Source organism: Capricornis sumatraensis, chromosome 19 (assembly GCF_032405125.1).
Source record: "Capricornis sumatraensis isolate serow.1 chromosome 19, serow.2, whole genome shotgun sequence".
In the NCBI taxonomy this organism is placed as follows: Eukaryota; Metazoa; Chordata; class Mammalia; order Artiodactyla; family Bovidae; genus Capricornis; species Capricornis sumatraensis.
In genome coordinates this window covers 56,186,812-56,211,338 of record NC_091087.1, presented here as the reverse complement: position 1 = coordinate 56,211,338, position 24,527 = coordinate 56,186,812, and the positions used below count along the sequence as shown (strand labels likewise).

The window sequence follows — 24,527 nt, the reverse complement described above, 5'->3', positions numbered from 1 at the left end:
TTATCTTTATTATCTTAATAGCATTAGTAGAGTGTCTTGTGGGTAAATTTTTCTCCAGTGTCTGGTGATCATTTTTTATATGTGTATTCAAAACTTTTGTTTCTGTTAAGTTTTCTTGTGTCATAGTTTTAAGTGTTAGTTTTTTTCGTTGTTTTATCTTCCTTAAGAACTCCAATTACACATAAATTGGATCTTTGCTAGTTTTCCATTTCAGCCACTTTGTCTCTGCCCTTTTATTCTTCTTTACTTCGTTTTTATGCTCTCGGGTATTTTCTTGCTTTTCTTCCGTTTCCTTTAAGTTTTAATTTAAATCTGGCAGTTGTTCTATGCTGGTTGATAGCTCCCTTCTTTCTTCCATGTACTTTTCCCCAAACTGCCCTTGCTCTGTGTGAAGGTTTTCATGGGAGATAGCTCACTGGGACTTAGTCTCTATTTTTTTCCTTATAAGTAATTCAAAGTTTAAATGTTTTTTGTGTTCTAGTTATGAAGATGTGTGGTTTGTATGCTTTTATTTGTTCTTCTTTACTGATGTTTCAGCTTTACATGATTGGTATTCGATCAGCAAGATGATACCCAGGATGAAAAGAATATTTTTATTTATTAATCTAATTTAAGAAAGTCATATAAGTAATAAGTATAACTAATAAAAACATTCAAACAATATATAAGGATATATGAAAATGAAAATTAAAAGGCAGTTTTCCTTGCTCTTCCCTAGATTTACGTATGTGATTTTTAAAATTATTATTAAAGTTTATATCACTTACATTCTTTTCTGCACTTGATCTTAGCCAAAAGCCCGAGAAGTGATATATTCTTTTCTGAATGTAGTGAATAAGTAGCTTGAAAATGCACTCTGTATTTTTTTTCAATAACTGCTTATAGAAATTTAAAAGCATTTTAAATATGATATTATTCATTTGTGGAACAAATAGAGTGCCCTGTTTTCTTCTTCTTTCCCTACTCCTTCCTGTCTGGAGGAACAACCTTGCTTATAGGGATCAGGTTTATAGATAATTTTAAAATTAGGAAAAAAAAATAAAATTAGGAAAGCATGGCTATTAGAATAGAATTTCAAAAGAAAGATATATCTTGTGTTTAAATTTTGTTTTAAACATTTGATTATTCTTGAGATATGTGTACTTCCCTGTTGTTTAGAAAGAATATGTCAAAATTCACTATCAGAAATGTGTATCCATATGTTTCCCTTTAAACTCTTGTCATGGGTTACTTTTTCCTGATAGTGTACTTTTCCGAACACTGGTGCTCGTATCATGATGTTCATTGGTGGTCCAGCCACTCAGGGGCCTGGAATGGTGGTTGGAGATGAATTGAAGACACCCATAAGATCATGGCATGACATTGAAAAAGACAATGCCAAATATGTCAAAAAGGGAACTAAGGTAAGTTTGATTTTTAAGTCTTTTTGCCTTATTAGAAAAATTCATTTGATGAAGGAGGAGGAATATAATTACTTGATGATAAATCCGATATTGTGATGATCCTATAGCTGCCATTCAGAATTAGAGAAATAGTCTTTTTTTTCCTTGATAACTTAGGGTATTTTTTTTCTGGTTTTAAATATTTAAAAGCTTAATTTTGTTGTTTAGTTGCTCAGTTGTGTCTGACTCTTTGCAACTCCATGGACTGCAGCACGCCAGGCCTCCCTGTCTATCACCAGCTCCTGGAGTTTACTCAAGCTCATGTCCATTGAGTCAGTGATGTCATCTGACCATCTCATCCTCTGTTGTCCCCTTCTCCTCCTGTCTTCAGTCTTTCCCCGCATCAGGGTCTTTTTTTAATGAGTCAGATCTTTGCATCAGATAGCCGAAGTATTAAAAACTTTAAAAATTTAATATTTTTAAATTAAACTTAAATATTAACTTTTTAATTAAAAACTTAATAGTGGACACCAGTAGGTGTCTCTTTAAAAATTAATCCTGGGAGAAAACCTGTGTGTCTTTTTAATATTCATGTTAAAGAATGTCTTTTCCATAAGGAAGAATTTCTTAAATTTTCCTAATTCTCATTTTCAAGAGGCTGCCCTTTAGATGTGAATATTATTCGTAATTTGAATAGTCCTTCATTTTCTCATAAGTTGTTCTCTGTTCATGAAACTTCAATTTTACCTGAGTTTGTGTCAGTACATTTTTACTACTTTTGATTCTTGACACCCTTGTATTCGTTCTGCTTGTTAATTCCCAACCATCCCCCTTTTGAAAAAATTCTCTAAAGTTTACAATTTTAGCTTAGTTGTGCTGTCTTGTCTCATGTTTCTTTTTGGTAGTCATCATTCAATTTTTAGTGTGTAGTTAATAACAGATAATTTTTGTTACTATTAATGGATACTATTTTCCTGACACCTAATTTCCCTTTTGAGCTTGGAATATTTCTTAGAGCTACAAAAAAAGTTTTATATTTGTTTGTCTTAACGCTTTTGTTATTGTCTCTCTATTTTTGATGTTACTTGGGTATAGGTTTAGCCAAGAAAAAGTTCTGGGTTGATTCTCCTATTATTTTTATGTATAAAGAGCAAGATGTTCACTATGCTTTTCTTCAAGGTTAACTTGATTGAGGAGTTTAGAAAGAATAGCAGTTAAAGAAAGTGCCAGACTTACTAGAATTCATTGTATTATTTTATGAGACATTATAGAACGTTAAATTAGGACAGATCCCATTTAAGTTATTGTGGACTCTGACCATTTCTTAGACCATCTTGATCTATTAGTGGTGAAAGAGCTATAGGGTGATGACGTTTGTACATTACTCTGATCTTAAAAATTCTGTTGTAGCATTTTGAAGCATTGGCTAATCGTGCTGCTACCACTGGTCATGTTATTGATATCTATGCATGTGCATTAGATCAGACAGGTCTCCTGGAGATGAAATGCTGTCCTAACCTTACCGGGTACGTATGCACATTTTTATAAGTTTTGCAATTATAAACTAATAATGAGAGTTTACGAATATAAACCAATGACAGTTTTGGAAAAAGTAACCGAGTCATCATCCTGCCACTCTAGGGCAACAGCTGTTAAGTTTTTTATATTCCTTTCAGTGATGCTCACTTTAAATTTTTTCTAAAATACGGTTAAAAAGGCACAAGCTCTGTTTGAAAAGCTCATCTTGATACTCTTAAGTCATTGTTGTATTTAGTGGCTTTTGTGAAATTTAACATACCATAAAATTTACCCATTTAAAGCATATAATTTATTTTACTTTCTTTTGGCTGTGCCGCATGGCATGCGGCATGTGGGATCTTAGTTCCCCGACCAGGGATTAATCCAGTGCCCCCTGCGTTGGGAGAACAGAGTCTTTACCACTGGACAGCCATGGACGTCCCTGAGCATATAATTTACTTTTTTAGTATATTCTAACTGTCACCATAATTTAGCTTTAGGACATCTACATTATCCCAGCAAGAGACTCTGTACCCATTAGCAGTCACTGTCTATTTCTCCTTTCTTGCCCTCCCCTTTCAGCCTGGACAACCACTGAACTACTTTCTGTCTCTATAGATTTGCCTGTTCTTGACATTGGGGGGAAGCCATTTTGTCCTTCACCATTAAGAATAACGTTAGCTGTGGGTTTTGTAGATGCTTTTATCAAGTTGAATATGTTCCTATCCCTAGTTTGTTGGATTTTACTTTGAGTGAGATGGGAAGTCATTAGTGAGTTTTCGGGAGAGGAGTGATTTGATTTGACTAAATGTTTTAAAAGGATAATTGATTTCAGTTGTCTTCAGCAGTGAGATACAGGAATAGCAAGTGGTGGTATCACAGGTGGTGAGACATGGTTGGATTTTGGATATATTCAGAAGGTAGAAGATTTGCTGATAGGTTGGATCTGGGGTTTGAGAAAAGCAAATGAGTCTAGAAGGGATTGTGCTGTTCTTTATTGAAATGGATACGACTGGGAGGAACAGTTGGGGAGAAGATTAGGAGTTCAGTTCTGAACGTGTTTGGTTTAATATGCCAGTAGACATCCATTGGAGGAGTTGAGTAGGCAGTTGGATATTAGAACCTGGTAGGCAGAAGACAGGTCTGGATTTATATCTGTAGATATAAATGTGGGAGTTGCCAGAATATTACATGTTTTTTTAAAGTAGTAAAACTGGACGAGATTATAAGATTGTGTAATTTATCACTGTGAAGGTCATTGGTGACTTTCCTAAGAGCGTTGAAAGTTGACTTAGAATGAATAAGAAAAGGAACAGGAGAGGGGATTGTGAGCAGCTGGTATAGACCAGAACTTCTCAGACTTCCATTTCACATTTACACATCAGAAGGATATCTTGGTAAAATGCAGATTCTGGGTTTAGTATGGATAGGATGGGACTTAAAATTCTGCTTTTCGAACAAGATCCCTTGGTGATGCTAATGTTGATGGATCAAGGGCCACACTGACTAGGAAGGGTATAGACAGCTCTTGCCTAAAAGTTTGTTGTCAAAGGGAGCAGATAATAGGGTGCAGTATATGCTGCCATTAATTTAGGATGCTTAACTAGGTGTAGTGATAACGTAGATCATTATAGATGGTATGTTTACAAAAGTAGAAAATCTGAAAGAATGTACATGCCGACTGTAAAATCAGTATGTTAGGTTGTCAAGACTTCTAAATCAGGGTCAGTGTACAAGCTTCAATTATATTTTTGTATACCAGTAACAAATACAGTAGACCCTTGAACACCATGAATTTGAACTGCACAGGTCCACTTATATGTGGATATTTTTTCAGTGAATAGACGCTGAATTACTACACCATCCTTAGTTGGTTGAATTTGGGGATGTGGAACCTGGATACAAAGGGGTAACTAAAAAGTTTTACATAGATTTTTGACTAGAGCATAAGGGTCTGTGTCCCAACTCTGGGTTGTTCAAGAGTCAACAATAAAGAGCGAACAAAATTTAACAACATGCAATCTATGATAGCATCAGAGATGATATAAATTAGGACTTCAGCAATATTAAAAATAAAATTACTGTTGAGTACTTCTCTGGTAGTTCAGTAGCTAAGACTCCATACTTCCAATGTAAGGGGTCTGATTTCAATCCCTGGTCCTGGAACCAGATCCTGCGTGCCTCAGTGAAGACCTGGCACAGCCAAATAAATAAATAAATACAATCTCATTAAAAAAATTACCACTGATTAATAATACCACATCAGTTTTATTCTTTTGCCTAATTTTATTTTTGATTGTTTTTATTATTTAAAACTGCTCAAAATGTTTTTATTATTTAAAAACTATATAAAATGTTTATAAATGTTTGTACTCATGTTGTTTATGAGTATATGTGTCCTCTTTTAATTTTTTATTAAAATTGTTTTTTTAATCCCCCATTTAATGTAAAGAGAAATTTTACATGCCTTCCCCTACTTTGGGCTTCCCTTGTGGCTCAGAGGGTTAAGCATCTGCCTGCAATGCAGGAGACCGGGGTTTGATCCCTGGGTTGGGAGGATCCCCTGGAGAAGGAAATGGCAACCCACTCCAGTATTCTTGCCTGGAGAATCCCACAGACAGAGGAGCCTGGTGGGCTACAGTCCAGGGATCACAAAGAGTTGGACACGACTGAGCGACTTCACTTTCCCTTAATTTGCATTTTTTCCTACTTTGCATTTTTTACTCACATCCTGGAAATAGATTTATACAGTTGACTCTTGAACAATTTGAGGATTAGAGGAACTGACCCTTTGCATAGTGGAAAGTCTGAATATAATTTATAGCTGGCCCTTTGTTATCTGTGGTTCTTCCATATTTACAGTTCTACATTCTCAGATTCAACCCTCAGTAGATAGTATGGTTCTGTGTATTTACTACTGAAAAAAAAACAAACCAAACAACACACATGTAAGTGAACGCATGTAGTTCAAAACCTGTGTTGTTTAAGGATCAGTTGTATATTACTCCACTGTTGGATATACTGTATTTTATTCAGCTAGTTCAACAGATGATCATCTGGATTATTTCTAATCTTTTATTACTGTAAAAATACTTAAGTGAATAGACTTGTGCCTATATTTTGCTTTTTGGTTTTGTTTGCCCAGTAATCTTTGGGATGGATTCCTAATAGTGTGTTTGCTGGATTAAAGATAAAATACATATTTAATTTTGTTATATATTGTCACATTCCCTTGCGTTGGGGTTACATCATTTTCCATTCCCATCAGCAATTATGAAAGTGCCTACTTTTCCCACAATCTCCTCAACAGAATACATTGTCAGACTGCTTTGCTGATTTATTAGGGTGGAAATGGCATCTCAGATAGTTTCTATTTGACAATTAGTGTTTTTTTAAAACTTAAATTTACAGAAGTACATGGTTATGGAAAGAAATTCAACAGTATTTAAGTGCATAAAGTGAAAATGCTCCCAAAGTATCCCTGTGTTCTCATTACTGTGTATAATACTGTTAAGTTTACTGTGACATACAGAGACAAATACATGTGTATAAACATACACATGTAGACATTTGTTTTTAAAAATGAGAATGCCTGCCATTAACTGAGCTGTCTTCACTAGCAGGGAGAACTGGGTAACTGGGGTAGGAGAGACACATATGTTCAGTTCAGTTCAGTAGCACAGTCGTGTCTGACTCTTTGCGACCCCATGAACCAGAGCATGCCAGCCCTCCCTGTCCATCACCAACTCCTGGAGTCCATCCAAACTCATGTCCATCAAGTTGGTGATGCCATCCAAGCATCTCATCCTGTCATCCCCTTCTCCTCCTGCCCTCAATCTTTCCCAGCATCAGGGTCTTTTCAAATGTGTCAGCTCTCCACATCAGGTGGCCAAAGGATTGGAGTTTCAGCTTCAACATCAGTCCTTCCAATGAACACCCAGGACTGATCTCCTTTAGGATGACTGGTTGGATCTCCTTGCAGTCCACGGGACTCTCAAGAGTCTTCTCCAACACCACAGTTCAAAAGCATCAGTTCTTTGGTGCTCAGCTTTCTTTATAGTCCAGCTCTCACATCCAGCACATGTTACTGTGTACCTATTTGTGCTTTCTGAATTTTGTAATGTATGATGTATAACCTATTTAAAAAAGATTTTTAAAAAATTATTGAGGACAAATACAAGTGTTAGGGGCACTCAGGGACCCTCAGAATTGAGATTATTTGTGGGGTAGGAATATTTTCATATAATTGAGTTTTTAAAATTAATGTTAATAAACACATTTTAGGAAATATCTTTAAAATGTTGTTAGTAGTATTGAGAAATAATTTGCTTTTCTGGTTTTACCACATGGACCCAAGTACTGGCATCACATTGTTTCTTGTTCTTTTCATGCAGAGGATACATGGTAATGGGCGACTCTTTCAACACTTCTTTATTCAAGCAGACCTTTCAAAGAGTTTTTACCAAAGATATGCATGGGCAGTTTAAAATGGGCTTTGGTGGTACATTAGAAATAAAGGTAAGAGCTAAAACTTGACATGTGTGGTATGTTACCAAGAGAGAAATTTGTAGGCTTGATCATAATTTTAAAATACCATCAGTCAAATTCCATATATACTTTAAAAATAGTGGTTATTTTATATTGAAACCTGGAGTTAGAGATTTTATTCACTGTAATACTGTTCATTATTAAACATATTATGAAATTTTACTTGAGTATCCATAGATAATTGTTAAAGCAAGAAAAAATCATGTACGTAAAATTTCCTTTGACTCTATTTTTTGTATATATAGGGTTTAATTTTTTAAGGCTAGATATACCTCATTTTATTGTGCTTTGCAGGTACTATGTTTTTTACAAGTTGAGGATTTGTGGCAGCCCTGTGTGGAGCAAGTCTGTTAGCACCATTTTTCCACCAGCATTTGCTTATTTTATGTCTCTGTCACATTTTGGTTATTCTCACAATATTTGAAACCTTTTCATTATTATTGCATTTGTCATCCATGATTTTTAATGTTACCCTTAATACCATATTGTTTTGGGGCACCATGAACCATGCCTATTTAAGAGAGTGAACTTAATCAGCAAATGTATATGTTCTGATCACTCCATCTGTCTCTGTCCCTCTTCTCAGGCCTTCCTATTCCCTGAGACACAGTAATATTTTAAATTAGGTCAATTAATAACCACACAATGGCCTCTAAAGTGTTTAAGTGAAAGAGTCCCACATCTCTCACTTTAAATCAAAAGCTTACTGAGGAAGGCATGTCAAAAGCCAAGACAGGCCAAAAGCTAGGCTTCTTGGCACCAAACATTTAGCCAAGTTTTGAAGGCAAAGGAAAAGTTCTTGAAGGAAATTAAAAGTACATGAATGATAGCAAAAAGAAAGTGAAATAGCCTGATTGTGGACATTTTTAGTGTCCTGGGTAGAGGATAAAACCTGCTATAACATTGCCTTAGGCCAAATCCTAACCTCGAGCAGGCCCTAACTCTCTTCAGTTCTTGGAAGGCTGAGAGAGGTGAGGAAGCTGCAGAGGAAAAATCGGAAGCTAGCACAGAGTCGGTTCATAAGGTTTAAGGAAAGTATGAAAGTGCAAGGGAAGCAGCAAGTGGTGATGTAGAAGCTGCAGGAAAATTACCCAGAAGATCTAGCTAAGAGAGTTGATGAAGGTAGCTAATTAAAACAAGTTTTCAGTGTAGGTGAAATGGTATTCTGCTGGAAGAAAATGCCATTGAGAACTTTCATAGCTAGAGAGAAGTCAGTGTCTGGCTTCAAAGGACAGTCTTGACTCTTGTTAGGGACTAATGCAGTTGGTGACTGTAAGTTGAATTAAGGCTCATTTATCATTTCTGAAAATCCCTGGACCCTTAAGAATCTTCTCTCCATGCTCTTTAAGTGGAACAGCATAGTCTGGATGACAGCATATCTGTTTACCGCATGTTTCCTGAATATTTTGAACCTACTGTTGAGACCTGCTGCTCAAAAAAAAAAAGGTTCTCTTTTAAATACTACTGCTCACTGAAAATGCACCTGGTACTCCAAGAGCTCTGATACAGATGGACAATGAGATTCATGTTGTTTTCATGCCTGCTAACCCAATATCCGTTATGCAGCCCATGGATCAAGGAGTAATTTCAACTTTCAAGTCCTATTTTTAGGAAATATGTTTCATAAGGTCATGGCTGGCATTCATTTGATGAATCTTGGCAGAGGATTCACCATTCTAGATGCCATTAAGAACATATGTGATTTGTGGAAAGAGGTAAAAAATATCAGCCTTAACAGGCATGTGAAAGAAGTTTCAAGCCTCATGGGTCTCTGAGGGGTTCAAGACTTCAGTGGAGGAAGTAATTATAGATATAGTGGAAACAACTAGGGAACTAGAATTAGCAGTGGGGAATTAGAGCTAACTAGAATTAGAGCCTGGGGACTTCTCTGGTGGTCCAGTGGCTGAGACTGTGCTCCCAATGCAGGGGGCCTAGGTTCCATCCCTGGTCAGGGAACTAGATCCCACATGCCGCAAATAGGAGTTCGTATGTTGCAACTGAAAGAAGCCACGTGCCACAACTAAAAGATCCTGCATGCTGCAGTAAAGATCAAAGATCCTGTGTGCTGCAACTAGGACCTGGTGCAGCGAAATAAATAAATACTTAAATGAAGCCTGAAGATGTGACTGAATTGCCACAGTCTCATGATGAAACTTGAATGGAGAGGAGTTTCTTCTTCAGAAAGAGCAAAGAAAGTGGGGTTTCTTGAAATAGAATCTACTGGTGAAAATACTGTATAGACTGTTGAAATGACCACAAAGGATTTAAAGTGTTATATTAACTTAGTTGATGAAGCAGTGACAGAGTTTGAGAGGACTCACTCCAATTTTGAAAGTGGTTCAATTAATGGGTAAAATGCTGTCCAACAGTGTTGCATTCTACAGAGAAATTGCTTGTGAAAAGAAGAGTCATTTGATGCAGCAAACTTCATTGTTGTCTTATTTTAAGAAATTGCCACATGTATCCAGAAAGCTCTCATTCAAATAGATGCCGATGTGGAGCCCAGCAACATGGAGGGCTGACTGTATATTCTTATTTTGCAGACCTCAAGGGAAATAAAGATTTCAGGAGCTATTGGACCCTGTGTGTCTCTCAATTCTAAAGGACCCTGTGTGTCTGAAAATGTAAGTCACGACCTTTTTTTCTAAAAAGAAAATCATTAATTCTCAGGGCAGATCCAATAGAGACCTGGGGTGGCAGTATGTGGCATTCCTTTCAAAATGACTGTGTGGGTGCTTTTCAGTAGAACGTGCTTCAGCTTCCATTGGTATACCTCTGTTTGTGGTGGTTCTTTCCACGTACTACTTTTCCCATCCGTCCCTAAATTAGAACTTTTGCACTGTCGCTAGTCTTCTATTTTTCATGCCTAAGTTATTCCTTGCCCATTGTGCCTGGGGGGAAAAAAGCAAATATTATGATTTGGAAAGTTGGAGATTTCTGAAAGTCAAAATTAATCCCCCCATTTTTTTCATTAGAGATTCCATTGGAGTAATTAAATTAAAGATTTTGAAAGTGAAAGTCACTCAGTTGTATCTGACTCTTTGCGACCCCATGGACTATACAGTCCATGGAATTCTCCAGGCCAGAATACTGGAGTGGGTAGCCTTTCCCTTCTCCAAGGGATCTTCCCAACCCAGGGTTCTAACTCAGATCTCCCACATTGCAGGCAAATTCTTTACCAGCTAAGCCACAAGCTGAATTAATTTCTTTCTTTACTATTATTATATCTAGGAGATGTATAACGTGCTTTGAAATGGTAGAATCATATAGCTGTGAAGAAAATGATGCGATAAAATATAAAGTGTGCAATCATCTTTGAAATGACACTTTAAAAATTAATTAAGTATATAAAAAATTTATATCTAAGATGTTTTCTTGGAAATTAGACTGCTTAAATTACACAGTTCTGATCCAAAGAACCTGTATTCATATATGCATATGTTAAATCACTATCTCTTTAAGTGGATTAAATAATTGGATAGAAGGATAATGTTAGCTGTAATTACTTCATTAAATTGAGTATACTTTTAACGTCTACAATATGAGGAACTTACACTAATACTTTTATAATTTACTTAGCAAAGATTTGAATTAATTTTATTTGTGTGAAAACTGCTTAATTTTATTTCATGGCATGTTTATATGATCTTAAAAAATCATACATTTGACATTTATTGAATTAGTTAGAAACCTGAAGTAAATTTTTTTTCACTGGTATTTTTTTCTACGTTTCCACCTTTATATATATATGCAAATATGTGTGTGTGTGTGTGTGTGTGTGTGTATAAATAGGTAAGTGTTAGTCGCTCAGTCATGCCCGACTTTTTGAGACCCCATGGACTGCAGCACACCAGGCTTCTGTGTCCATGAGATTTTCCAGGCAAGGATACTGGAGTGCGTTGCCATTTCCTTCTCCAGGGGATCTTCCCAACCCAGTGATCGAACCCAGGTCTCCTGCACTGCAGGCAGATTCTTTACCAACTGAGCTACAAAGGAAGCCCATACATATATATATATAGTGGTAATTGGAGAAGGCAATGGCACCCCACTCCAGTACTCTTGCCTGGAAAATCCCATGGGTGGAGGAGCCTGGTAGGCTGCAGTCCATGGGGTCGCTAAGAGTCGGACATGACTGAGCGACTTCCCTTTCACTTTTCACTTTCCGGCATTGGAGAAGGAAATGGCAACCTACTCCAGTGTTCTTGCCTGGAGAATCCCAGGGACAGGGGAGCCTGGTGGGCTGCCATCTATGGGGTCACACAGAGTCGGACACGACTGAAGCGACTTAGCAGCAGCAGCAGCAGTGGTAAATTCCCACCCCAGTACTCTTGCCTGGAGAATCCCATGGACAGAGGAGTCTGGCAGGCTACAGTCCATGGGGTCGCAAGAGTCGGACACGACTATTGACTAAGCCACCACCACCACCACCAGAGATAAATTGTATTCTCTAGCTTTCAAATATGCTGTTTTATTTTTACAGGAGATAGGAACAGGTGGCACTTGTCAGTGGAAGATATGTGGACTCAGTCCCACTACAACCTTAGCCATATATTTTGAAGTTGTCAATCAGGTATGACTTTTATATTTGAATATTGAAATGTATACTTGAAAACATAATTTAGGCCATGAGTATTTCCAGAGCTATGACCAAAAGATTATTCTGTTTTGAAATTTTTCTTTGTCATTTTCTATTTCTCAAGGCTCCTTGGTGAGAGGACATACTATATAATAAGAGACATCAGGGAGAGCTGCAAATACCCAACCTTTTTGGGGAACCCAGCTTTTAGTCTTTTGTTTTAAAACTGTAGCATAAATAAAATCTTAAATTCTGTTCTAGTTATGCGTTTTTGTAGGTAGGTATCTAGTTCCTGCTAGGTGTCTCAAGGTATATATTGATATATGAGTCCTTTTGAAAGAAAGTTTAAGATATCAAAATTTATAGAAAAAGATTGGAAGGTAAAAGATGTCAATATTTGGAAAGATATTTTGTTCTGCTGCAGGAGAACATTATCATATTAAAGAATGATATAACGTATAAATATTGATATACCAGTAGTTATGGGGCATAAAATGAACTATGAAGTATTAGTAGTGAGCCTGCCTAAAATAGATGCAGTAATTTTTTTTTAACTGTTAAAATTTGTGAAAAAGATAGTGGCTCTTATTGACAGACAGTAACAACAACCACAAAGCAAGAATGTCTATTGTCAAAGGGCATGAAGAAAGTTTCCCTTTTGACCGTCTTGTTTCTTTCTGAGGATTATTATCATATATTACTGTTGCTCTCTTCTCATTAATGGTTTTCTGTTGGTCATCTGTTCATCATGTGATTATCTTCCTAAAATCTCTGTTTTCATCTTATGTACCTAGGGGAGGAGAACTTAGCTCAAGTTCTCTTTCTTTTATTGAATTGTAGTCAATTTAAAATGTTGTGTTAGTTTCAGGTGTACAGCAAAGTTATACATATATATTTTTCTATTCTTTTTCAGATTCTTTTCCCTTATAGGTTATTTCAAAATATTGAGTATAGTTCCCTGTGCTATACAGTAGGTCCTTGTTGGTTATCTGTTTTATATATAGTAGTGTGTCTATGTTAATCCCCAAACCCTAACCCCCACCCCAACCTTCCCCTTTGGTAACCATAAATTTGTTTTCTATGTCTGTGAATTTATTTCTATTTTGTAAATAAGTTCATTTGTATCTTTTTTTTAGATTCTACATATAAATTATATCATATGATATACATGTTTCTCTGTCTCTCTTACTTAGTATGATTATATCTCAGTCCATCCATATTGCTGTAAAAGGCATTATTTCATTCTTTTTTATGTTAGTTCCATTTCTTTTTATCCAGTTACTGTTAGGCAGAATTGCCTCACATATGCTTTTTTTTTTAATCTTTTAATTTCTTTATGCTTCTCCCTTCATTTTGCTTTTTCATGTTTCTCTGAATTATATATTACTTGAAATTGATTTACTAGCTTGACTCAATCCCCTCTTATCCTTCATAATTTTTCTCCTCTCCCCAATATATTTCTCTTTCATGTGGTGAATCACCATTGTTCTGTATGCCCTTGAAATAAGCATCCTTCTGATAGATTTTAGAATGAATTGTTAGTGCTAGGATGTGCAATCCATGAGTATATGACAACACTGTAATAGACTGTGCTTAGATTCTGCTCTTTTATTTTTATGCAGCATAATGCTCCAATTCCTCAAGGAGGGCGTGGTGCAATCCAGTTTGTGACTCAGTATCAGCATTCAAGTGGGCAAAGACGTATACGAGTGACCACCATTGCTAGGAAGTAAGTTGTATTTGTTAGAGATTTAATTTATGTGTCATGCTCCCAAAACTGGCTTCCTGTTTTGAATGACATTTTGGAATGAAGTTAGTCTGGAAAGAATTCTTAGATGAGGTGAGTCTAGATGTGAACAAGCTTTTGGTCTATTTTTGTTTGTCTTGGACTTGATTGTCTGGGTAGGAAGTGTTGGTCAGTATAAACTTAACCTGATCTAGGTATGGTTCAGAAAATGCACACTGAAGGAAATAGCTCTCCTCGTATTGAAATGTATTTAAATTCCAGCTTCGTTTCTGAAAACCATGAGACTGTTTTGGTGAGTGATGGACACAGCCTAATGTTTCAACAGGGTGTTGTGTTAGATGGCCTGTTAAATAGTAGAGGGCAGTATGTAGAGAGATGAGATATATTGTCCTGCTGTAACTTTGCTCTGACTTAAAATCCTTGAATGAATGTTAAGGGAATATATTATTCTTTTGAAGAAAATGTGCCAATTGAGCTTTCCTTTATGTTTGTTCAGACTTCATACTACAAATTTTGAAGTATTGATTCTTGGCAAATAGGTCAATTTATTTATGCCCCCTCAACATATACACTGGAGAAGGAAATGGCAACCCACACCAGTGTTCTTGCCTGGAGAATCCCAGGGACAGAGGGGCCTGGTGGGCTGCTGTCTATGGGGTTGCACAGAGTTGGACACGACTGAAGTGACTTAGCAACATGTACACATCCCACCCCCACATGCATGTATAACTTAATTTGGAATTCAAAATATTTGCTTAAGGAAACAACTGAGCATGTCAAATTGAGGGATACTTTACAAAGCCATTGGCTTAGACACAACAAAAATGTCTTAGAAGGCAAAGAAACTGTTAGTAACTTGTCCAAATTAAAGGAGACGAAAGAGACGTTACAACTAAAGCCAGTATGCAATCCTGGATAAAATCCTGTCCGGAAAATTTTTGCTATAGGGACATTGTTGAGACAATTGGGGCAATTTGAATTTGATCTACATATCGGATAATAATATTTTATCTTTTTTTTTCCTTTAACCAAGGACTTTATTGTTTGAATATTTGCAACTATTATTCTATACTCAAATTTTAATTTCTTACAAAAGTCTATATTCCATATTGCTAGGTCACTTCACTTTCCATTTTATGCCAAATTTCCATCAAGAACTATTTCCCCAAATCCTAGTATCCAGATTGTGTGGTGTGGTGGTGGTGTTCATTTGCTAACTTGTGTCCGACTCTTTGTGATGCCACGGACAATAGCCTGCCTGGTTCTTCTGTCCATGAGATTTCCCAGACAAGAATACTGGAGTTATATCAGTGTTTAATTTCATTAATTTTGTAACTGGAGCTGTATAAGGGAACTTTTTTATTCTTAGGAGAGACACACTGAGGTATTTAAGGAGAAGGTGATATATCTATCTTTAATTTACTCTCACAAAGTTTGGCAAAAGAAAAAGTGTGTGTGTACAAAGGAAGAGAGAATGGCAAAACAGAATGTTACAGTGCTGCCAATTGTTTAATCTAGGTGATGAATATATAGATCATTCTACTCATTGCTTTTATGTTTGAAATACTCTTAAAATGAAAAGTTTTAAAAAGAGGTTAATCTTTCAAGAGAAGGCGAACTTTTGTTGTAAGAAATTTTTCATGGATTTATAGATCTTCAAATTTTTTTTGCTTCGAATTTTTGAGGCTATTTATAGAGAGATACCATATGTGTTTTGATGCCATTTATATCATTGTGTCTCACCAAAGCATCTGCTTCTTCAAATTAACTTATCCTGGCCATTTTCAATAATCGAGTCTTATTTTTCTCCCTTTATATATTAGAAATATGACTTTAGGGGCTGAGGCAAGTGCATTTGTTAAGTGAATAAACCATATGAAAGTAAAGGACTTAAGTTCCTGAGATACAGTCAAGTTATCCTGTGTTGTATAGAGAAAATAACTTTGATCTGGAAAGTTTGGTTTGAAACTACTGGTAAGAATCATGGTGAAAGAGTATTGAAAATACAGAAGACAGATTTTGCCATGTGAACAAACCCTTTAAACTTTAGGAATAAAATTTTAAATTTATGGCTAAATAACTTTTAAGTAGTAAATTTGTATGTGTTTGCTTGCTAATATATTTTTCACTGCTGAGCCATTTTGTTTTCAGGAGAAAAATGTTTCAGCAAGTGAATATCATGGTTGTACAAGTTGGGGAAATTCCCATTTAAAACAATTTTGCTTTTGAGAATTCCGTGGTGTTCTAGTGGTTCTAACCATTGGTACTTCAGCTGCTGTGGGCCCTGGTTCACTCCCTGGTTGTGGAACTAAGATTCTGCAAGCCCTGCTGCGTGGCCAAACAAGCAACAGCTTTGTTTTTAGTTCTATGATATTTTTTTAGTTAAAAAGTAATTAAACTATTAATATAATCACTAAGTGTTTAAATTGCACTAAAAATAACCTTTAAAATTATCAGTTCTTATTCCTTTATTCATTCTCATTGTTTTCTGCTTCTTGGTATTTCGTTACACTGAGATAATCTATGGCTATAAGTCACCTGGAAAATATTAAACAATTATTTGTCTACTTGAAAAAAAATTAAAAGCAGAGGGAAAAATGAGAAGAATTTGAGTGCTGCTGCCTGAGTTTTCTTGGGATCCCTTCTTAGAGCTCTGAGTCACGTAAAAGTGGTTCAGCTTTTCATGAAGCTATAAGTATTGCCAGAATTTCTTTAAGTGAGGTACTTTAGGAACAGGATCAGCTGAAGTATTAAAAAAACTCTGCCTGTGAAATGTTAGACAAACAAACAAAAGCTATTGCTGGGTCTCCTTGTTATCAGCTTGACTGGATTAAATTTATAGAACAGGTGAGTTTAATAAATTGTGCTATTTTATATATAATAGCAAATGAATCACTTAGACTAAAATTTTACTCATTTTTGATTGGTTTTATTGTGTCATATGGAGAGAAAAGAATACATAATAATTTTTATTAGGTAATTTTTATTACTAATAATTGAATTAAAGACCAGTGAGAAAAAATTCTGATACTTTATTCATTTTCCAGTTTAGGAAATTATAATTATTTAGTCTGGGAGAAAATTTTATTTTTTGTGTTTCCATTTTTCTGTTTTTATAAGATTGAAGATTTTATAAGATTGAAGAAATGAATTTTTAAAGTCAGATATACCAACCCATGTCAGTTCAGTTCAGTTCAGTTGCTCAGTCATGTCTGACTCTTTGCGACCCCATGGACTTCCAACTCTTTGCAACCCCGTGATGCCATCCAACCATCGCATCCTCTGTCGTTCCCTTTTCCTCTTGCTTTTAAGCTTTCCCAGCATCAGGGTCTTTTCAAATGAGTCACTTCTTTGCATCAGGTGGCCAAAGTATTGGAGTTTCAGCTTCAACATCAGTCCTTCCAATGAATATTCAGGACTGATTTCCTTTAGGATGGACTGGTTGGATCTCCTTGAAGTCCAAAGGACTCTCAAGAGTCTTTTCCAACACCACAGTTCAAAAGCATCAATTCATTGGTGCTCAGTGTTCTTTATAGTCCAACTCTCACATCCATACATGACCACTGGAAAAACCATAGCCTTGACTAGATGGACCTGTGTTGGCAAAGTAATGTCTCTGCTTTTTGATATGCTGTCTAGGTTGGTCATAACTTTTCTTCCAAGGAGCAAACATCTTTTAATTTCATGTCTGCAGTCACCATCTGCAGTGATTTTGGAGCCCCCCAAAATAAAGTCTGTTTCCATTGTTTCCCCATCTATTTGCCATGAAGTGATGGGACTAGATGCCATATCTTAGTTTTCTGAATATTGAGTTCTAAGCCTACTTTTTCACTCTCCTCTTTCACTTTTATCAAGAAGCTCTTCAGTTCCTCTTCACTTTCTGCCATAAAGGTGATGTCATCTGCATATCTGAGGTTATTGATATTTCTCCCGGCAATCTTGATTCCAGCTTGTGTTTCTTCCAGTCCAGCGTTTCTCATGATGTATTCTGCATGTAAGTTAAATAAGCATGGTGCCAATATAAAGCCTTGATGTACTCCTTTCCTGACTTGGAACCAATCTGTTGTTCCATGTCCAGTTCTAACTGTTGAATTTTCCATAGTTTGTTGTGATACCAACCCGTGTATCTGTGTGCATATGTACGCACATACCTGTGCTGTTATTTTTATGTGTAATGATCTTAATGTTTTAAGGAATGTGTTTGGAAATGTACTGCTTCTGCGGACGCTAGTGGTCAAGAACTTCCCTGCCAGTGCAGGAGCAGTAAGGGACACAAGTTTCATCCATGGGTCAGGAACATCCCCAGGAGGAGGGCATTGCAACTCACTCGAGTATTCCCTGGCGGGCTGCTGTCCATGGGGTCGCAAAGAGTTGGACAGGACTGAAGCACCTAGGCACATGCAGTTATTTTAGAGGATTTTATTAGGTTTGGATGTTTTTTTCTGAAAAACAGTGAGTACTATGCTGAAACTACTATTAGTGATTTTTTTTAAACCTAATTTTTCTAGGTAATATTGGAATTTTGAAATATTGAAGTAATTTTCTGTATCTTTTAAATTTAAATCTGTGTAGTAGCCAACTAAGGTATCATGGACATAATAATTTAGCAGCAATTCTGTGTTTTCTTCTTGTTTTTAGCTGGGCAGATGCTCAAACTCAGATCCAAAACATTGCTGCATCTTTTGACCAGGAGGCAGCTGCCATTCTTATGGCTCGGCTGGCGATTTATAGAGCTGAAACTGAAGAAGGTCCAGATGTGCTTAGATGGCTAGACAGACAGCTCATTAGACTGGTAAGAAGTAAACATACTGTTCTAAATCGGTATGCATTTATTTATGGTCAGTGTTTTCTGATAATCTCTTTCAAAGGTACTTGACAGTGTAACTGAAGGACTGTGAGGCACTACTGATCAAGTTGCTGAGAAAGGCATAGTAATGAATAGTAGAGTTCATTGATCTCCTCCAATAAATGAAAATGCCTTTCTTCCTTAAAATGAAGGAGTCACAGTGATGTAACCTATTATTATTTGGGGAGACTGATACCAAATTAATTCCCAGTTTAATTGCTGTATTTGTTTTTACTGTATTTTTACATAGTTTCCTCCACTGCTGTGGTTTTAATTTTCTATTTTTATTTTAGTGAAAGTTTGAAGAGAAATTAGTTAGGATATAAAAATTATACACATTAACATACAAAACATAGACAAGTCTTTATTATCTGTATCTAGGCTACCAAAGTATACGTTAGTAAAGTTGTTAAGAATGATAATTATACTTGGGCTTTAACATGTCAGGAACCCATTACTTGTGTTATGACCTAGAATGCTTGGTTAAGTTCTTAGTTAATGCTTCCTATTTACTCAGCAAATTCTGGCCTATAATTTCCTTGAAAGTACTTCTTCAGTTCTTCCTTGAGTTTGGAAACTCTATTGAGAACTCTCTTTGCTAGGCTATCATATTTCTTTTTTTAGCAGGAAGTTTTTGTGTTGTCTAAATTTTCATGTACATTTAAAACATTATTGAGGGAACCAGTCTTTGTTTAATAAAGTTAACCATTTTTGTAGCATCTTCCAGTGCTTTCACTCTTTCACTTTTGAGGGCGTTTTTATGCTGGTACCTCTTTGTGAAGAAAGCAGTGTTATGACAATATCAGCCTGTCTTTTTTTAACAAGAGTCATAAAACCTCTCTTGGAGCCAACCATTAATTGGACACCATCAGTACAAATGCCAGCATATTTTCTCCAAGGTAGACTTCGGTTTCCATGTAAGAAGGTCAAAGCATTAAATATGTTTTGCCCTTTGCTTGTTTAGGGCAGCAGAAAAGTCCTCTGGAATTTCACTGTTATTTAGCAACTTGGCATGACATTGGTGAAATCTATTGACTTGTTTGCTTGATTAGGGATGCTGTTATTTTTAAGCCAGTTATACAAACCTCTTCAACATCATGTAACATGTCATGAATGCATTCATTTTTTGTATTGTTTTACAATGGAACCTTTCTAATTTATCAGACTTCATCTTATCCTAGCATTTTACTTACTCTAATTTTACATGTGGTCATTATTAGGTTCTTATCCACTGTGTGACTTTTTCTTTTCTAGATAATAAATTTTTCTCTGAAATATCTTGTTTCCTGAGCTTTTTCACTGATTGTGACTATGTAATTTTGACAAATACTTTACTGCTTTGAGAATCTAAAAGCTGTTTGAAGTAATCACATTTATTTGTCATATGGTTTTGATTTGTAGTAAAGTACTTTTTCCATTTTGCTGGAGCTATCACTGCTTTTGTAGGTTATGACATATGACACAAAATTGGATAGTACAACTTGGGTTATCAACTTGTGTAAAACCCACTGATAAGTAGCTTTCAGTGTGAAGCTGGACTTTTTCTGGTATACTGGTAGGACCAGGCACTTTAGTTGTGCTGTTTTTAAGGACTGCTTCCATCATTACCATTTTCTTATAGAGGTTAGGCTTTGACCCTTTGGGCCCATTTATGTGGCTGACTTTGTGCATAACTAATAGCTGGATTAAAGATTAAAGTTCTTACAAGTGTTGTTATTTTCTCCAAGAAAATTGTGTTACTGTCGCTTTATTTGCCCAATCTTACTACTACTAAATAACTGAAACAGTGGATCTTTGAAATACCTCCTTTTTGCTTCAGTTTTTCTTTTTTTTTCTCATTTGTGATAATGTTCTGGTTGGGTTGTAAATAAGAACTCCTCACAATTCCAGTAATTAATGCTAGGGCATTTGAGTGTTCAATAAAATTTTAAAAAGTAACCCAAAGATTAGAAATTTATGTATGTGTATAGTACACAAAATTTATATTGTTATCTGTGGCATAGGCAATATTTATAAAAATAAGTTAATATGTATTTAACCTCTGGATGAAAAAGGACTTTAAATATGAAACATAATCAGAAGCCATAAATAAAAATATTAAAAGATTTATTACATTCAAATGAAACAAAAGTCTGTGTGGTTAAAAATACCATTAGCACAATTTATTACCAACTTTATTACATGTATGGCAAAATGCAAAAATTTTCATCTATAAGAGCTATTGCAAATCAGTAGTATTTGGGTAAAAGATAAGCAAAGATCATGGACAAGGAATTAGCAAAAGAAGGAATGCAGTGACCAATAAAAATGAAAACGAAAAACATGAAAAAGTTGCTGATCTCTTAATAAAATCAAACGATGTGTGACATGGCTTTTCTGAAGAATCTTTTCAATGTGTTTGATGTTCTAGATCTCAAGTATATTTTATATTTTTGACCAGTGCTTTCAGGAGAACTTTTACAATGGCAGAAATGTTCGGTCATCGGCACTGTCCATTATGGAACTACTGCCGACATGTGGCTCTTGAGTACTTGAGATATGGCTAGTGCAACTGAGAAGCTGGATTTTAATTTAATTTTAATTAATTTAAATTTATCATAGCTAGTGGCTTTCATATTGGACAGTGAAAATTATTATCCTAATCTATAAGTTTTATCAGTGAAATGTTGTTAGGGCGCATTGTGTCAGAAATACTCTTATTCCCAGATACCAAGATCTATTTTCTGAGGATTAGTGCTGCAACTGCAGCTTTTTTATCCTTTGGATAGCTGTGGTTCTGAAATGGTTTCTCCTGAAAGCCAAAAATGTGATCAAACCAATTATGCCTTTTATGTGTTCCTTATGGCACAGATAGCTATGTAAATGATTTAGTTGAACATTTTAGGCTATGAAAGCCCTGTACTACTTTCAGCAGTGAACCTTTTGTTACTTTTTGCTTGTTATTTTTGCCCTCGATCATATGCAAGTACTGATAGATGTTGCCAGGAAGCAGACCAGTTACATAAGTACTATAGAAACTTTTCAGGTCAGAGACTTTGCTGAGGAACAAAGAGGAAGCTCCCATTTACTGAGTGCTTAGTGTCAGGCATTGTGCTGCGCACTTTTCTCCTGTGGATTATCTCAGGTATTTTGATGCCTTTTGTTATATTATCATGGAGGGTTTACTTGCCTGTTGCTAGAGTATGTGTCTCCTTTATTGCCTTTTAGTTTCTGCCTTTGTGTTCTTTCTTTACTGGTTTACCTGTTGATCTTGATTTTCTTTTCCTCAGTAGCTCTTTCTTTTTGGCATTTTTTCAAGTGTACCCAATTTTATACCATCATTTTGCCTTTAGAGCCACTATGGTATCTTGACAGTATATCTTTCTATCTGTAGACTGTTGTCTTTTTTAGGTAGGGTCTTAGGGGGCACATATTGAGCTTTTTGGGCCATCACCCAGAGCTCTTCATTTGCTATCAGAGACACTTAGTTTAAAAAAATTCAAACACTTTTAAGATGAGTTGTTCTGCACTGAAGCAAATGTATTGTTTGCTTCCAAAATTAAAATTTCTGTCTTTTTTGGTAATCATTCTCTTGGTAAGTCTATAAATAATATCCCGGTTTTATCCTGCGTCAAGTGTCTGCCTCCTAAAGAGAATAACTTTTTAAAAATAGAAAACACATAGGCAGAAGTTTTAGCTCTGTGCCAGAGAATGTATTACTAACAAGTTTTATTTTATTTAGTGTCAGAAGTTTGGCGAGTATCACAAAGATGATCCAAGTTCCTTCAGATTTTCAGAAACTTTCTCTCTTTATCCACAGGTGAGTAGACAAAAGATCTGTGTTCTTAGTGTTGACAGTAGTGTTGGGTCTCACTTTTCCTGTTTTCTTTTATTACTCATCTTACAGGATTATTCTTTTGGTTAGGTTTTAAGTTTTGAGATAGCTAAGAAAATAGTATTATGATTGAATAGTTAGTGAAAAGTAAGTAGTATTTTCATGATAACCTTGAATATAGCATATATTTGTGGTGAGTAGAAATTTACACCAGAACCTTATTGGGGAGCACAATTTGGTATGAAGCAGATTAGCTTTCCATCTGATAAAAGGGATCTAACTAATTGCAGTACTGCCAAAAGGAAGTAATTTTAACAGTCTGCTAGTCTTATGGTATCGTTGCCTGAGGACAGCTTTATGGAGACATCCCAGATAAACAGAAAAGAACCTTTATCTTACAGAACCTTTCTACTTGGATAGTGGAGTCTATCTGTCTGTTATTTTGGTAGATATTCTTTATAGGTTTATATGATGAGTAATAGAGATAATATTTATTCAACTGAGTATATACGAAGTGCAGGTAATTTAGGAGAATAAAGATGGTTGACATGGATTCTGTTTTCAAGGAGCTTTCATTTTGAAGGGTGAGATCTGTAATATATGTAAACAATGCAGAAAAGAAAGTGAGATTCAACACTACAAGAGAGACACAATATTTAAAGGAAACTTTAAAGAATCCTTCCAAATGGATTATTTGGTATATCTTTATGGAACAAGTGGTATTTTATTTTACCTTAACCTGGAGAGATGATTAATATTGAGATACGGAAATTCAAATTTTTGCTCCTCACAAAAACTTTGTTTAAAGCTTTGACCTTCTTTTCAGAGATACTCTTATTTTTTGAAAATATTTTATTGATCTGTAACCTAGAAACTCCATGTTTCTAGGGGGAGACTTCCCCAAGTCTCTGGTTGAGATTTTGGAGAATTAGAATAAGGCAGAGTCTACTTGTCTTAATGGAGAAGGGAATGGCTACCCATTCCAGTATTCTTGCCTGGAGAATTCCATGGACAGAGGAGCCTGGCAGGCTATATATAGTCCATGGGGTTGAAAAGATTCAGGCACAACTAAGTGACTGTCACTCACTCACTTGTCTTAAGGGAGGCAACCCTTCGTGTTTTGAGAATTCTTGGGCCTCACTTCATATCAGGAAATAGTGAGGGAATTGAGGGCATTCGTCTAAGTTATTGTTGTTTAGTCACTAAGTCATGTGCAATTCCTTTGTGACCCTGTGGATTGTAGCTTGCCAGACTCCTCTGTCCTTGGAATCCTCCAGGCAAGAATACTGGAGTGGGTTGCCATTTCCTTCTCCAGGGGATCTTCCATCCCAGGGATTGAAACTGTGTCTCCTGCATTGGCAGGCAAATTCTTTACCACTGAGGCACCAGGGAAGCCTTTAGTCTAAATATTTGACTTAAATCCAAACAAGGGGTTTTTGTCCCTAGTCTTGTTTTTCTTTTGAGTCATCTCTTTTACTTTTTAGTTGTTGTTGAGTTGCATTTTTAAGTAACTGATAAATATCATGGGTAAGATTCTGAGAAATATAATTTAGAATGTTCTTATTGTAAGTTGTTTTTTTGTGTTCATAGTTGTAATAAAATGTGTTCATAGTAGTAAACTTCTGTTGCCATATTAAAATCAGTAAAAGCTATCTCGCATGTTTTATCTTGTAGTTTATGTTTCATTTAAGAAGATCTCCTTTCTTGCAAGTTTTCAACAATAGTCCTGATGAGAGTTCATATTATCGTCACCACTTTATGCGTCAAGACTTGACCCAGTCTCTCATCATGATTCAGCCTATTCTGTACGCTTATTCTTTTAGTGGACCACCAGAGGTAAGAGGGGTAGAAAAAGAAATTGGTTTTGTTACTGTGCTGTGTGCTATTAAAACAACTAGGTTTTTCTTGAAATATATTTATTAAATATGAGAATTTAATACAAACATGAATATCTTGTTATTCATGTATACTCTTAATATTTATGAGTGCTTACTATATGCTAGATAAAATGCTAGGCTCTATTAGGAAATTATTAAAAAAATAAACAGCTATAAGAGACTTTTTATTTATTAAAAAAAGTTTTTAACAGACTTATT

At 35.7% G+C, this 24,527-nt stretch overlaps 1 protein-coding gene across 1 annotated transcript in view; it reads left to right on the top strand.

The window, feature by feature from the left end:
- The window catches only part of SEC23A (SEC23 homolog A, COPII coat complex component), a 60,076-nt gene that overhangs the window by 15,396 nt on the left and 20,153 nt on the right, over positions 1-24,527 (top strand). Inside the window, exons 8-16 of the mRNA XM_068991602.1 lie at positions 1,245-1,403; positions 2,793-2,908; positions 7,295-7,418; positions 9,992-10,072; positions 11,929-12,018; positions 13,647-13,753; positions 18,410-18,563; positions 22,339-22,416; positions 24,106-24,267. Coding sequence (XP_068847703.1) covers positions 1,245-1,403; positions 2,793-2,908; positions 7,295-7,418; positions 9,992-10,072; positions 11,929-12,018; positions 13,647-13,753; positions 18,410-18,563; positions 22,339-22,416; positions 24,106-24,267 — 1,071 coding nt within the window. The remainder of the gene's footprint in view (positions 1-1,244; positions 1,404-2,792; positions 2,909-7,294; positions 7,419-9,991; positions 10,073-11,928; positions 12,019-13,646; positions 13,754-18,409; positions 18,564-22,338; positions 22,417-24,105; positions 24,268-24,527) is intronic.